The 15,000-nt window shown below is 37.8% G+C and overlaps 1 protein-coding gene and 1 long non-coding RNA gene across 3 annotated transcripts in view; one reads left to right on the plus strand and one right to left on the minus strand.

Annotated features, from left to right (window-relative positions):
- Positions 1-258: 258 nt before the first annotated feature.
- Positions 259-9,239, minus strand: LOC138047299 (uncharacterized). The gene is made up of 3 exons (XR_011131819.1): positions 9,128-9,239; positions 5,519-5,632; positions 259-690 (listed from the first exon to the last, which is right to left on the minus strand). It is a non-coding gene; the product is annotated as an uncharacterized lncRNA (long non-coding RNA).
- Positions 5,652-15,000, plus strand: part of LOC138047298 (uncharacterized) — an 18,178-nt gene continuing 8,829 nt past the window's right edge. For both annotated transcript variants that reach the window (XM_068894089.1, XM_068894090.1), the window contains exons 1-3: positions 5,652-5,934; positions 6,579-6,602; positions 14,546-14,581. In XM_068894089.1, the coding sequence (XP_068750190.1) occupies positions 5,883-5,934; positions 6,579-6,602; positions 14,546-14,581 (112 nt within the window). In that variant the 5' untranslated portion in view covers positions 5,652-5,882. The remainder of the gene's footprint in view (positions 5,935-6,578; positions 6,603-14,545; positions 14,582-15,000) is intronic.

The raw sequence follows: 15,000 nt of genomic DNA on the forward strand, positions 1-15,000 counted from the left end.
ATTTATAACAATTTGTCTGGGAAAAGGGCGCTTTGCCACCCACTCACGCTTCAATTATTTTCATACAAATCCTTGTATTTTTCTTAGTTTTCAAACCGCTTTAAAATTTTTCCTTCGAAATACGAAAGTTTGAAAATTTCCACCCTTCCGCAGTTATTCTTGTTTACTTGACCAATGGTAAAAGTAGGGCTCTGTTTGTGGCCCGCAATTAAGAAAAATTACATTGGAGGGCAAAAGCTTTTCGTTGGTAAACTAAAGTAAGGAATTTTCGAGTGTTTAAATGGTCATACCATCTTCACCTTAAGTGGTATTTCTCTGAAAATTTGTATTCTGGCTAAGACAAACACTATCTTTCCATTTTTGGAAATTAGTTAGTTGCAAAAGGGCTATTGCTAGACTCGGCGTCATATTTTCGTCGAGTTTGTTGGTTCTCTACTCTTCTCCACTAAATTAAAGAGTTTTTTCCTTAGTAAATCCAGTTTCTCCATCTCATTAAAGTAATTGTTATCACCGCGAATACTAATAACACAGCTAGAGATACTACAGCTGGTAAGTACCTTTATGCTGACCAAAAACAATTTGCCAAGGGATATCAATCAGCATGCTTTCTTTTCTTCTCATCTCCAGGTCTCTCCAGCCCTTTTCTCGCCGGGATCCTTGCAGAGTTTAAGTCAGTTCACTGCCAGTATGCTGGAAAATAGCAATTGATGCATCTCAGTGCTCATAGATCCTTCCACATAGTCTTCTTTCATAATTATAGTATTGTTTCTAACGCTCCGTCAGCTTCCATCCAATCATCAGCTGGTGTACAACTCTTTTCCTTTCTGCCCATATTATTCGGACGTAGACATCACTTTATTTACGTTATTGTTGAGTACACAGTACAGGTAGCGTTACGAACGTTGCTGAGAGTCAGCCTTGATTCAGATTTAGACCTCCTCCTGATGTACGGTCGATTTATGTGGTTACGGTCAAAAGAGGCTTTACCAAGGAAAGGATCATTTGAGAGGTCATTTCCAAATTTTTAAAGGCGTAAATTTCCCTTTGAACCGCGACTTTGTATTTAGATACTTACGATATCGATGCACTGATGCCCGCAAGTTTAAAGAACAAAAATTCAAAATAGTAAAACCACCCGTAATTTAATGCTAGTTTAGACCTTACTATTATTTTATTCTTGTTTGCAAACTTCTGAGGCAATGAATCATTTACGTTAGTCGAGTCTTTCCAAGAGGCGCTCTTATCATAAGGCCAAGCTCGTCTTTCACTGTCTCAATTCATTAGCTCCAAGTTATTTTTTAGCATTTTTTAATGAGATTTTCGAACATTCATAGCTATTCTACAAGGCAGAGCAGTAGGTTATTGTTACCTAGGGTGAAATCCAATTTTGGGAAAGACACGTTTCCTTTTAGTGAAGCGAAAATATATAAGGCCATCCCCTTTTCTTTTCTCGTTTACCGTCGAATGCGTTTCCTGATATTGGGTCGGTCGGTCGGATTGAAAAAAAAAAGCCTAAAAAAAAACTCATAAGCATTCTCGGAATCGGGGCCCTGGCACCCCAGCATAATAGCTGTGGAGCCAGGAAAACAACAAGACATGAACCCAAAATCAATATGGCGGAAAAGTTGGTGAAGGTTGTTGCAAAATTAAGACAGCGTGGGGAAAAGGATCAACCACCGAAACTCCTATGCTACATAAAATGGCTTAAAAAACGTCGTTAGCTTTTTTGGTTTTGTTTTTTTTGTTTTGAAAATGCCAAAAATTTGGGTCGGTCAGACGACGCGAAACGGAGAAAAAAAAGGGGGATGGCCTAAAAGCGCTAGCTGCCCACCGACATAACGAAAACCGAAGACATACAGACTTTCTGGCGCCGTGCAAAAGTGTTTTTACTATCGTAATTGTTCTTGGAGGTTTTAAATTAGATTTTTAATGTTGTTTTCGTTTTTAACGTATAGTTATGAAGTTTTTCATCTATGTACATAAATTTTATTTTGAACCTGATGTTATTTTTACGGGGCCTTTAAGCTTATGGATACCAGCCTTTAGGAGTTGAATGGGCTACCCTGTTTGAAATAAAATTGAAGTTTTTCTCAGTACTTTACTGTTTTTTTGTAGTTTACTTGAAGCTGGTTGATATTTTACAGTCTTTAATAGCAGAATTTTCACTTCCTCCGTTGAGTTTTCACATTTTCTTTCAATTCGCGTTGCCACTTAACTCCCCTTAGAACATGTTAGAAATCTTCGTTCAATGTACAAAACAAGCTCGCGTGCATGGCCATTAATCTTAACGTGGCATGAAAACTATTTATAATAAGTCAGCATAGCGCATCAAACTCCTGCGTGAGTTAATTGTCTATTCCCTACTGAAGAGTGGCACTTACAAATTTTACTCTGACTAACGCCAGACGATTTTATTCGTCAATTGGAGCCGCCTTGGGGGTCAAAAAAGGGTTGGATCATGCTTGCCTACTTGCATTAACGGCTGACGTTAAGCACTCAGGCATTAGTTGAGATCGCCTATTGACTTCACTACATTTCTTCATGTTATTTTTTTAGCCTCACAAAATCATATAAGCTACAAAGAAATACAAAACATACCAACAGAAACGCCAAACCGTTTCAACTGAGTACGCTTTATTCCCGGCTAGTGATAATGATGCATGTGGAGCTTCAATGGCAGGGTAAACCGTCTCAGTAACCTGTGCATAATTATTGCAGCTGCATATTTGGGTTTCAAGCAATCACCATAATCATGTCAGTTGCGGGAGTCTTGCAGGAGTAACAGTGACCGTTCCACATTATAGATCAGCTTTAGTGATTAAATACAGAAAAGAGTGCAAAAAGATTCTAATCAGTAAGGATATTGTTCTGTGAGTGCACACGTCAAGATCCATTTTTTATTTTTGATCTCCATTTCTTATGTCTTCTCAAATGAAAGGTGAAAAACCTCATTTGACGGTGAACGAAAGATATAAAGCACAAAGTGATTTAACTTACTTTCAGTGGAAATTGTTAAATTTGCGGACCCATTAACTTTTTCAAGTAACTGCATGTAATTTAGTCGGTCGACCAAAGAGGCGGTGATCATTTTAACCGTTTCGCTCTTAAGAGAGTTCCTCATTGAGTAACAAAATCGTCTAATGTTAGACAAAGCAAAATTTATTAGTGGCACTCTAAGAAAAGGAATGGTTCAAATGATCAATTCTTTGCCAGTAAAATTTCCTCGCGTTTTATTTTTCTGTCAGAAACGCAGCTGGCGCTGAAAGAAGGGGGGAAAGTAGTGAGGCCAGTTATTTTGTGAAATTCTTCGAAGCTATGATATATTTCTTTGACTATCTTTTGACCTTGAAAATCGATGAGTTTAAAAAATGAGTGGAATTTGGCTTACTTATTTTTTTGAAAGATATACTTAAAAAAAACAGAGTCTAAAATTCTGATTTTTCTCAACTTAAGTTGAGCCAAAGGGTTGAGCTTATCGTTTAAGACGGTAAAATTCAACCATTCAGATTTCAATTGCTAAGTTTCAAAAAAGCCTTTGGCGTCCAAGTAAAAAGATAAAAGGCTACGGAGGGATAATTCGTCACTTTTAACTATTTCCAGTTTGGTTTGCAATTATTTTTATGAAGCCCATGAACTCGTGTTACGCACATCATGGGTTTTGTCAACGTTTCCCCAAGCTTTTTAAAATTGGTTTACCAGAAATCGTTAATGGTCACTTCATTATTAATAAGTGATTTCTTCGGAATTATGGTTCCGAAATGATGCCTTTCGACTGTTAATAAAATATTTATATGATTCTGCTGGCTAACTGGTGTTAAGGCCGATTGAGTAGTATTAAGCGTTTGATGACAAATGCGATTAACAATCAAATATGCATTTTCATTAAATTACCCCAACACGTAATAATACCAAGTCTAAAAACCAAAAATTCAGAAAAAAAATGTAAAAACAAACTGTCCCACGATTTTATATAAACTTGAATGAAGACTGTAAAATCGATTTCTACTCTGAACTCAGCCGTTTACTCAATCGTGTTCCCGAACCTATACATTGGTATTTTTTTCCCTCAAAAGGCCCGAGGAGAAACTTATTCATACCATCCAAAATTTAGCTTGTTATTTTGAGAAAAGGCAATGTTTGTCATAAACACCAACGCAAATTCAGTTTGTGCCAAAGACTTAATTTTGAAACATGATTCTGATTAGAAGCAAAGAAAATCGACTTTTATTTTGGATTGGCCGTGACGCACCTGTGCATGTTCAAAAGAAATGTTATATCCTTTTCCATGGTCTTGATTATTATCTTAAATAAAATTTTGTTTACAGATTTTTTCATGTTTCCCAAAACAACTGCGCCAAGACGTGAAAACGGGGGTTCTAGATGTTACGGAATGATGTAGTCTTCATTTATTTATTTATTTATTTATTTATTTATTTATTTGACATGAACAACTGAATTTCGACTTTTAATCTGATTCACTAAGCGCGCCATTAAAATTAGGGCCAAATGCTTTTATTCGTTTAGTTTTAGATAAAGTTTGACATGTAAGCAAAATATATATATATATCACTCAGATGTTGATTTAATATTATTTGTCGGACGTTCCTTAACATAGAGTAATCTTTGTTCTTACGCAAAAGGGAAATGTCGATGCAAAAAAAAAACGTGAGCTTATTTTGTTTTTTTGATAACAAAAACTTCTTGTTTCCAAAAGGGGCGCTTTTGGGTTTTCTTCCAGTTCGTTCTTTTTTAACTGTACTCATTGAATTCAGCCCACGTCTATTTGAAAGAAGTTGTGAATGCCTCACTGTCATTTGCGTAGAGTCGGTGGGTTATCAAAGATTAATTCACTCGACCTTGAACAGCCGTGAGCAGCTTTAGAACGGTCTTTAGCGTTGAAATTTCCGCTTGGGTTTTCAAGTGACTTTATCAGAGTGTCTTATAGGTTTTTTATGCTTTATTGTCGCTTTAGGGTGGTTTGTTACGCCTTTTTGTAGGCCATTGTTGTCCTGAATTGAAAAGACAGACCTAAGTTGCTTCTTGATTTGATTAAGGCTACCGTCTAGTGTGAAACAGTAATCAAGTTAATAAAATATTGAACATGCAGAGACAAAGGAACTTTGTGAACATTTCAGGAGTAAACATTTATGTTGTCGTTGTAAGCTGGTCATAACAACTACAAATTTTTAATTTTGTTTGGACCGCATTGAGAACAAAAATAAAAGTAAGATTATAAGCAACGGTTATAAGTGTTAAAAACAAGATAAACAACTCGGAATTAAAAGAATAGGGCGGGATGCATTTTTATGTTAATAAATATTCGCCAGTCGAGTAAAATAGTTTCTGCGTCAACAAGAGTTATTTTACACCAAAGAACTTGGTTTTTATTTTCTGTTACTCTTACCTTGGCCGCAAAACGCTAAATTTTGGTATTGTATATGCTACGCCCTGCTCGAATCATTAAAATAAAATCATCAATTTTTAAAGACATTCTAGAGTCCATCTAATGGAAAAATACCTTCTGAATGGAGTGGAAATTAAGGTAGATAAAATCATTTCCTTTGGGCTTTAACGAATCACAATGCATGTCCCATGGATCGTGAGAAGTTTCCCAAATGTCTCAGCGGTTGTCCTTGAAAAGGAATCGGAGATAAAAAAATCAAATTATAACTATTTTGAAACCTGTGCGCACTTTGAAACTAATTTCCCTGACCGCATTATTTGCAGAGTGCTTTTGTTCACAGCTCATACATTTATATGCCATCTAATCTTGATTGCAAGAATATAAAACTCGATTGTCTCAGTTACGCACGACAAATGCTCGAAGAACGCGGCCTAGAAAGATCACCGGCAAAGAACTGATCGAGTTGTGTGCTTTCACCATGGACAAACTTTCTTCACTCGCGATTCTTGCCACCTTAGTGGCTTTATCAAGTAAGTCTCCTCTTTTCTGATATTTTTACATTCAGTTTTTGCTCGTCGAAATTTTATCAGCCGATCTGCCTTCTCAAAGATCGTTGGTTTTCGATCTCACACCGAGTAATCATCTAATAAAACCACAGAAAAGTCATGTAATAGTACAAGTTGTTCTTTAACGTTGTGGGAATCAAATTGGAAGAGGTTTCAATTTAGATTTAGCGAAATGCTATTTTCCAGACGGGAATACCGTCAAGTTAAATGCAAAAAAAAAATAACAAAAATAATAAAAATAATAATAATAATAATAATACTAATTGTAATAAATTGAAAAGCTAAGTCATAACTTTGATGAAGATCGACAGAAAGGCAAACCACAACATTGCACTGGTAACATCGATTTGGCGGGTTTACCTTCTATGTTTTTCACAGATGATTTTTATGATCCAATTCACAATCTATTTTCCTTCAATTTAATGATGTTTTCAAAAACTGGAAAATCAGTATTATCACATTTTATGAAAACTGTCATGATTTCGTAGGTATTCGAGCTCTCAATAATGTTCTCTGACGACTACAAAATTTGACATATTGAATCTATCCGAATTAAAATGGCATTTCCCCCAAGTTAACTTTCATTTCGATATGTGTTTTTTCCACAGGTTCATTTCCCAGCCAAGAACACGGTTAGTTTACCAACTTTCTTTGGTATCTATTTGCAACTGAACCGAAATAATCTTGCTTGAAAACTGAAAACTTTGCAGTTGAAATTTAAAATACCTCTACACGGCATTGTAGATTCATTTCAAAATTTTCCTCGATGAGAAAGCCATCTTAAACGAAAATTGCTTCGACGTGGAAAAAGTGAGCCTCACCGTCTTATCAGTGAGCATTTTGTATATGAAATGGCCAAAAAGGTAGACATGATATAATTACTTCAATTTTGTTTTCACCAATGACACCGTCTTTTTACATTTGATGTAAAGTGAAGTTGGATGTTGATTTACCTTTCGATCAGAAAATCAAAATTTAACCTATTTGTCACCCATATATTTCAGCAGAAAGTGTCACACGGTCTATCTACCTTGAAGGAAAGTTTAAGCCTTAAATTTTTACTTGTGTTAATAAGGAAGAACCTTGAAAGGATATTGAAAAATAGATCAATCCCAATGTCAGATTATCTACTAGTCAAACAGAGATTCATGCCGATTAAAATCCATATTACTTTGTGACAACAGATTGTTGTCGCAAAGCAAGTCAAACAAAAAAGGGAAAACGCGAGAAAGCTAGCAAATGGGAGGTTAGATTTTGTTAAAAAATGGAAAACACCATCAACAAACAAATATTCTATTGTTCAGTGCATGCAATAAACCACTAAGAATAAACTTCCCTGCATGGCGCGGTCGTTCATTGATCTCTGAGAATTTACATTTCAGCCTTTAAAATTCTGTTGTACGCTACCGACTTTTGTATTCATTATGGTTATAGCAAGTAACTAAGTTGTTTTTTCTTTCTATTCTGTTGGGTATTTTGGTCTTCTGAAAGATATCTTGCTTTCATCCGTAAATGTTTTTCTCCCGGCTTTAAAAACGCATCCTAGCTAGCAGCCTTCTCTAACATCGCTTGCCTCGGTCCATCCGTAGAAATGGCCTGAAATGTTTTTTGGGAAGTCTATCTATTCCTACATGAGACGATAATATGGTTTTCTCAAAAAATAAATATCACTTTTATCGTTTGCGGTCCTACCCAATCTGCCCACAGCAAAAGAGGGTCTGTTGAGTTATTAGATTTCGTGCTACGTTATCTGTACCAGATAGTGAACTCGATAAAACTATTTGCTGCGGCCAATTTGTTTCATTACTACGTAACCGTGCTTTAACCACGGAACGTTATGCAAAGGATATTACTTCATTCAATTTGTCGTGCAGTTATTTTTGAAAAAAATGTCGATAGATTTTGTATTCACCGAAGAAATACAGAACTTAAGAAACTCGAAGGAATTTCGCTGGGCTCTTTAAATCTGAAGGGCGTTTTCGGTATATATTTATCTCTGTCGAAATCGGTGAACTACTGTCTGTCATTTTTGGAATACAACCACACTATTAGATACATATTTAGATTTTCATTTTTAATACAGAAAAAAGCTCTTCATTTTGCGAGAAATAAACTATTGCCACAGTAAATTGGAGACATTTCATGGCTATTTTATCATTGCAATTAAAAGTATTTGCTTTTTGATGGCACAAGTTTTCACTTAGTACTACCGAGCTCAATTGAGATAACCTTAGCCTAAAACACAAAGACTTTTTGACACTTTGATATATTACAAGAAAACTCCTCCATAAGTTTAATTAATAGAACGTGGACAATTTTATTCGTTTCAGGATAAAGTTACTACAGGAAAAATTAATCTTTTTTTAAATGATGAATTATTTTTACGTTTTAAGCTATTCTCTGGAAACTTGAAGACAGCGAATAATTGCAAGTCTTTTTTTCATAAACCCTAGCGAAGGTTAATGTTGTGTTTATAAACACGGGTTACTAACACAACAAGCTGTCCGTCTGAAAGTCTGAAAAGGCCAAAAAAGCGATCTCGAGGCAATATCCGGCTTTAGCCCGTGGTTAATTACAGAATTGGAAATTTGGATATAACTTCAATAATTAATATGTAGTGTCGTCTCAAAGTCATACAAATGAAGGCTGTAACACTCAAATATTGGCTATACAAAAGTAAGGTCTGAAATACAACCGATGTTTCTTAAATTCTGTTGCTTAATGCACTTTTTCAACGGCTCTTGGTTTATATCCTCTAATGGCTCGATTGAGCTCAATTCTCTTTCTTCGAATTTAAATATAATTTACAGCGAGTAGTTTGTTGCAACATTCTACGAACGAACAAAATTCGCTCATTGCCTACCACCATTTTCCTTTTCAAAACGTAAAAGAAAAGTCAATTTAACATTTCCCAAAATATGAGAGCCGGCGGAGCGAAAAATCCACACGTGACTCGATCGCAGGGGGAGTAAAAGATTTATTTTCGATCGTTTCAGTTGGGATTAAGACTGTCTTTTCTGTTTTTTTTTTTTCCTCGACATCTAATCAAGATTAGATAAGCTTCCGAAAAGTCCTCTCCCACTCCTAATCTTGCCAGAAATTAAGCTCCAAAAAAGTTTATGAAGATAATTTTTTAAATTGATTTTAAATTTCTCACCAGTACTAGGCTGTCGTCGGAGATGACAGGTTACTTCCGCTGAAAACTTCTTTGAAACATAGCACGTTTTCAAATTGGTATAACATTTTCTGTTCTTCAGCCATGTCTTTTATTCTTTAGTGTTTTGACACTACAAGGTATATTAACGAACTGTATGCTTTTCTAAGCTCGAGGCGGTGCTAATGGAAAATAGAGCGCCAGTCTATGTTAATAATTTTGTTTGTTTTTAATTGCTTTGATAATCATCGTAGACATATGGAGGTGAAATATCAACCGGATTTATTGCTGTTCAAGTTAAACCGAAAAGTACCATTACAACAGAGTTGTCAGAAACGTAAGATTTATCAGGATCCCAGCAGCTAAAACATTTGCACAATATTTCGTATAATGAATTAAGAATTGAAGAATAAACTTGAAATCCCACCAATTTTCATTGAAATTTAGCATCTTATTCTCTGTTCGGTGATAAGCCTTCTAAATCCGACGTTTTTTGTTTGTAAATCTTGCCTCTCTTTTCACTCAAAAACATGGCAATTTTTTCCCCTCAGCGACTTCGTCTCTCCCTGACTGCCTCCCTTTACGGAAAATTGTGAAACAAAAATATTCCACATAGAATCCCCCACCATTTGATTATAATTATTCGTGTAATTTATTTCTCTGAGTGCAATGCCATAAGTTTTAAATTTATGTAAAAAAGATCTCAGTTTTATTGACTTTTTGTATATGTCTGGAAACGCACATTATGCGAGAAAGCAAGATATCTTCACAACTGATTTCGAGTGGCTTAATCCCTTTCTTTTTCTCGTTTTTTCCTTCCATCTACTTGTTTTTCGTTAAATAGTATCTCTTTTGTCTCGTGAATTTTTTAAGGAACAAAACTTTCGGCTCATATCGGTAGTCCTTCGATATATTGATGATGACTTGTACAGCTGTAGATGTGAGTAGTACGTGACGTTAGCTACATTTGGCAGTTATGTATGGCAGGCTCATTTGTGGGCCATTAGTCCCGCCTTTGAGCGGCAGCGGCGTCCACAGCTGTCACAAGGAAAGTTATCGTGCCGTCCGGGACACAGTGTCTTCTTATGTGTGCCTTTTCATAGTCACTTCGTCTGCTTTCTTTTGCCTGGTACGCGAGTTGCACACCACAGTTCGCCATTTATGTCGGTCCAGGACCTGTTCCTGCCAGTGGGCAACGTCCATTTTCAGGTGGCGTTTTAATACATCCTTGTATCTCAATTTCTGTCCCCCAGGTGTCCTTTTTTCATGTTGCAGCTCTCCATAGAGCAGCAGTTTGGGTGTTCGCTCATCTGGCATCCTCCTCACGTGTCCAGCCCGTGGTAAATGAGCAGCTGTTATAAGGGCTTCCACGCTGTCGGTAACGGCTCGTTTCAGAACTTCTAGCTACGTCTGGCACTTTATTCCGCCACTCAACCCATGGACTCCTGAGGTTCCCCATTGACGAGTAAAATCGTCTGGCGTTAGACAGAGTAAAATACTAAGAATGGCCGGTTTAGGCCAATATGCAGCATTTGTCGTAGGTATCGAGTGTGGATCCTGGTGAGCTTTCTGTTTCCGGAAGAGGATCATACATTAGGGAATTTAAAATCTACGACGGCGTCGGTCGACGAAAACGTCACCTCAAAATATAACCTGGCTCTATCGTAAGTCTTTCGCGATTATTCAGTCTAGTTCGAGTCGTACAATGTGGGCAAAGTATCCTAAAAATAAATCGGTACGAGCGGCTTCAAAGTTAAAATAGAGAATGAAGGATTCTCTGTTGCATGCTTATGTTGTCGTCAAAACTTCAAAATAATGTGGTGACTTTACGTCGTCGTTATGCAGAGAACCGCAAACATACTTGCTTCACGCTGTGCTTGATGCCAAATGCCTCACTAATATCCCCTCCGATTGCCACTATTCCCATAACTCCATGGAAACGTCTGATGAAATTGATGAGTCTGTCTGGGCATCCATATGCTTCCAACACTTTTCAAAGGTTCTCCCTGTCGAAGGCCTTTGAGAAATCGACGAAGGCCTTTGAGAAAATCGACGAAGGCCTTTGAGAAATCGACGAATACCACATACAGGGCTTTCTGCTGCTCAACTGCTTTTTCCTGGAGCTGTCTCAGGCTAAATATCATGTCTGTGGTGGATCTGCCACCTCAAAAACAACACTCCCTTTCAGGAAGGACTTCTTCTGAGAAGACGAACGTCATTTTCAAAAAAATTAATTCGCGTTTTTCAAATCATTTTGCAATTATTCCAAGTTTCAAGAAATTACGTACTGGCATTTCTGTAGTAAAATTAATTTGAACGATGTGGTTGTTTAGGTTGAACTGTGAAATTTATCGTCTGGTGCTCAGGCCCTCCACAGAACCTTAATTGGGCCATTTCACGTCGCTGTTAAGCCCTGGTCAAACCATCGAACAAAGTTGGCTTTGCTTGATCCAACATTGTTTGACCGTTTGGCCACCCATGTTGGAAAATGTATGTCCAACATTTTTTGTTCTATCAAGTATGGGATAGAGTTTGCTTCTGATCAAACATTACGACCAACAAATTATTCTGCTCGGCCGAACAATGTTGCAGTGTTTTGCCGCTTTTCCAGGAAAACTGCTAGCCAATCACGAATCGCTATCTTATTTTCAAGCCTAGGCTTCTGGCATCATTTGAAACAGAGATGGCGGACAAGGACCAAGGGGACGTCGTGGTTGTTGATGAACAGCCGGAAGCCTTGATCAGCGAGTATGAAGCTAAGCCATGTCTGCGGGACACTTTTAGCCTCCTTAACATTATCGCTCTGTTTGGAGATGTCTGGTTCAATAGCGTTCAAAATTTCTGCAAATTGATCCGAGGTCATTCTCATCATCTCCCATAAAGGCGGATGTATCTTGTAGTGAACATACCCATTCGAGACGTTCCCTTAACCATTCTTTGAGTTTTCCTCGTTTGAATTCATCATTTCCGTCCTCAAACAGCTCCAGTAGCAAAAATGCTACGAGCTTATTTCCTTTCAGTGCTATGTAGCGCCATATTTTCAAATTTAGCGCCAACTTGAACTTGAATCACTTTCGTCAAGCAATCTTGGATTGTTTTGCCACCACTTCAACAATTACATCCATTGCGCACGACCCAGCTTTAAACATTATGATGTGAAAATAAAGTTCTATTCTATTCTATTCTATTCTATTCTATTCTATTCTATTCTGATAAAAGGTGTTTATAAAAACGTTGAAACTGATCTAGATAAAAAATTATTAAAAAACTGAATTTTCGACTGCAACTGCGGTCTTCATCAGAGTGACTAAAATATGCTGTTCGAGAGTAATATGCTAAAACTAAAATAAGAAGTTACTTTATCCCCTAGGGCTTCAATAATGTCTTATAGACAGAAGGGAATGGCTTCCGCTCGTTCACCGCATTTTTGTCTATTGTGGAGTGCCATGATTCCAAAAAGATTCTTTTGTGCCAATTATTGACATTCTTTTCTAGAATTTCCACATAGCCAGTGTCAACAATAGACAAAAATGCGGTGAACGAGCGGAAGCCATTCCCTTCTGTCTATAAGACATTATTGAAGCCCTAGGAGATAAAGTAACTTCATATTTTAGTTTTAGCATATTACTCTCGAACAGCATATTTTAGTCACTCTGATGAAGACCGCAGTTGCAGTCGAAAATTCAGTTTTTAATAATTTTTTATCTAGATCAGTTTCAACGTTTTTATAAACACCTTTTATCATATAATGGATACTGATCGCCCATCAAGTATCTATTCTATTCTATTCTATTCTATTCTATATTGCATGTGGGATCTGTCCACCTTTGTTCGACAGTTTTGCCAGGGCTTTAGGACGAGAACGGCGAGGAAAGGTACCTTATAAATGTAAAATGCACGTGTGGGGCGTGCACGTGGGAGTTTATTAGGCCGAGACACACCAGGTGACAAGTTTCTCCGTGCGTACTACATGTACTTGCAAAACAAGTCGCTGCGACACGACGCCGATTCGGTGCACACGCAGTGATCTCGCGTATGAGGGGGAATGTGAACTAGTTCTCTAATTGAATATGGCGGACCATATGGCGCTCTCTCATTGGTTCATTTATATTTTGTTGCAGGGACTTGTTACCGGAAGTGTACACACGGTGCGACAACGCTGCTTTCGCTAATTTTGTCGCTGTGATCAGTAGCACGAATTCAAACTGCTTTAAATTCGTGCAACTGATCGCAGCGACAAAATTCTGCCGCAGCGACAATGATTTTCACAAAATTAACCGTGCCACACGAGGCGAATTGTCTCAGCGATTTATCGTCTAGTGTGCCCCGGCCTTTAAACATTTTGGGGGCATTCCCGTGGCCGTCGTCGCCGTTCTCGCTTAGCGTAACAACACAGCGTGCGAACAGAGAGTATACATGCTCGAAAAAAACCATGTGCGTGGCGTCCAAACTGTTAATTGCCAGTCGTACAGTTCGTTAGCACATTTGTCGCGTTAAAAAGACAAGACGATGCTTAACACCATGTAAAATTCTGCATGAATGCTTTGAGATTAACAACACAACCTGATACCTGGTCTTCTGGCAGTTAACGGTTGCTTGCAATGCAACTGACATGATCAGTATGGCTTAGCCTCCTTACAAACCGAAATTCAAGATATTTATTTTTAGTATATTTCATGCAGTCAGTCATTCAATTTGTTCGGAGTAATGTTCGAACTCACCACTGAAAAGCTCCCAGAAGGCTTGCTATCTCAGATGACATGCAAAGCATTGCGATCGCATGGTCATGAGTTCCAGTCCTGCTCATGTCTGGATTTGTCTATATAGGTTTCCCTTGCAATTGCATACTTTCAATTGCGCACCAGTGGATCAGTTGGTTGTGCATCGGGCTGTCGCGCGGGAAGTCGAGAGTCCGACTCTAGCCCGGCGGACCAAACTGGTTCGACTCTGGCCGGACCAACACTCAGAGCCGTAAAATAACTGAGGAGAAAGTGCTGCCTTTGTAATTACACCCACAAATGGTTAGACTTTCAAGTCTTCTCGGATAAGGACTATAAACTGGAGGTCCCGTCTCAAAGCCCTTGTTGGAAACCAAATAGTATGGGGCGTTAAAGAACCCACTCACTACTCGAAAAGAGTAGGGGACGTTGTCCCCGGTGTTGTACACCGACCCTAATTTGGTCGCAGGCATCTCTCACTTCCTATAAATAAATTGTAAACCGTGTAACAAACAGTCTGGCCAAAGTCCCCCACAAGGATTGTAAATTAGTCCTGAAAAAAACCCCGACGGGAGAGAATAATAACTTCATTTCACTACACTTCACTTCATTATTTAGTGCAGCTTATACGAATAAAGTGACGCAATTACAGAATTGCAAAGGCTTTAAATTCACACCTATGATTTGAAAATATTTTCCTTAGACACTCTGGAAAAGCAAGAAAGAACGTTACGAGCAAGTAAGTAAAATAAATCACTTATATTTATTTATATCAGAAGGTCACGATCTTGAAGCTTTCGACTCTGGTTAAGAGCTTGGGTTTTTTGAGTTTAAAAATTTCCTAATTTGTTTGTAACGTAGCTCGTGCATTTGCCCGCGCGTGCAGCTTCGATCTTATTTTTGTCCATATTTGGGCACAAAATTGGTGTCGTAAAATCCCCAGCTTTGTTCCAAGGAAAAGAGTTGCAAGTTACTCGCTTTAAGGTCATGTGCTTCTGTTTATTTAACAATTATTCGCCGGAGGCAAAGTGATTATCGGTGAATATTCACCGAGACGAAGGCGAGGTGAATATTCACCGATAATCACTGAGACTGAGGCGAATAATTGTTTTAGTATAAATACAAAGGTGATTATTTCAAAAAAGAGAAAAAAAAACA

This window comes from Montipora capricornis, chromosome 4 (genome assembly GCF_036669925.1).
Source record: "Montipora capricornis isolate CH-2021 chromosome 4, ASM3666992v2, whole genome shotgun sequence".
In the NCBI taxonomy this organism is placed as follows: Eukaryota; Metazoa; Cnidaria; class Anthozoa; order Scleractinia; family Acroporidae; genus Montipora; species Montipora capricornis.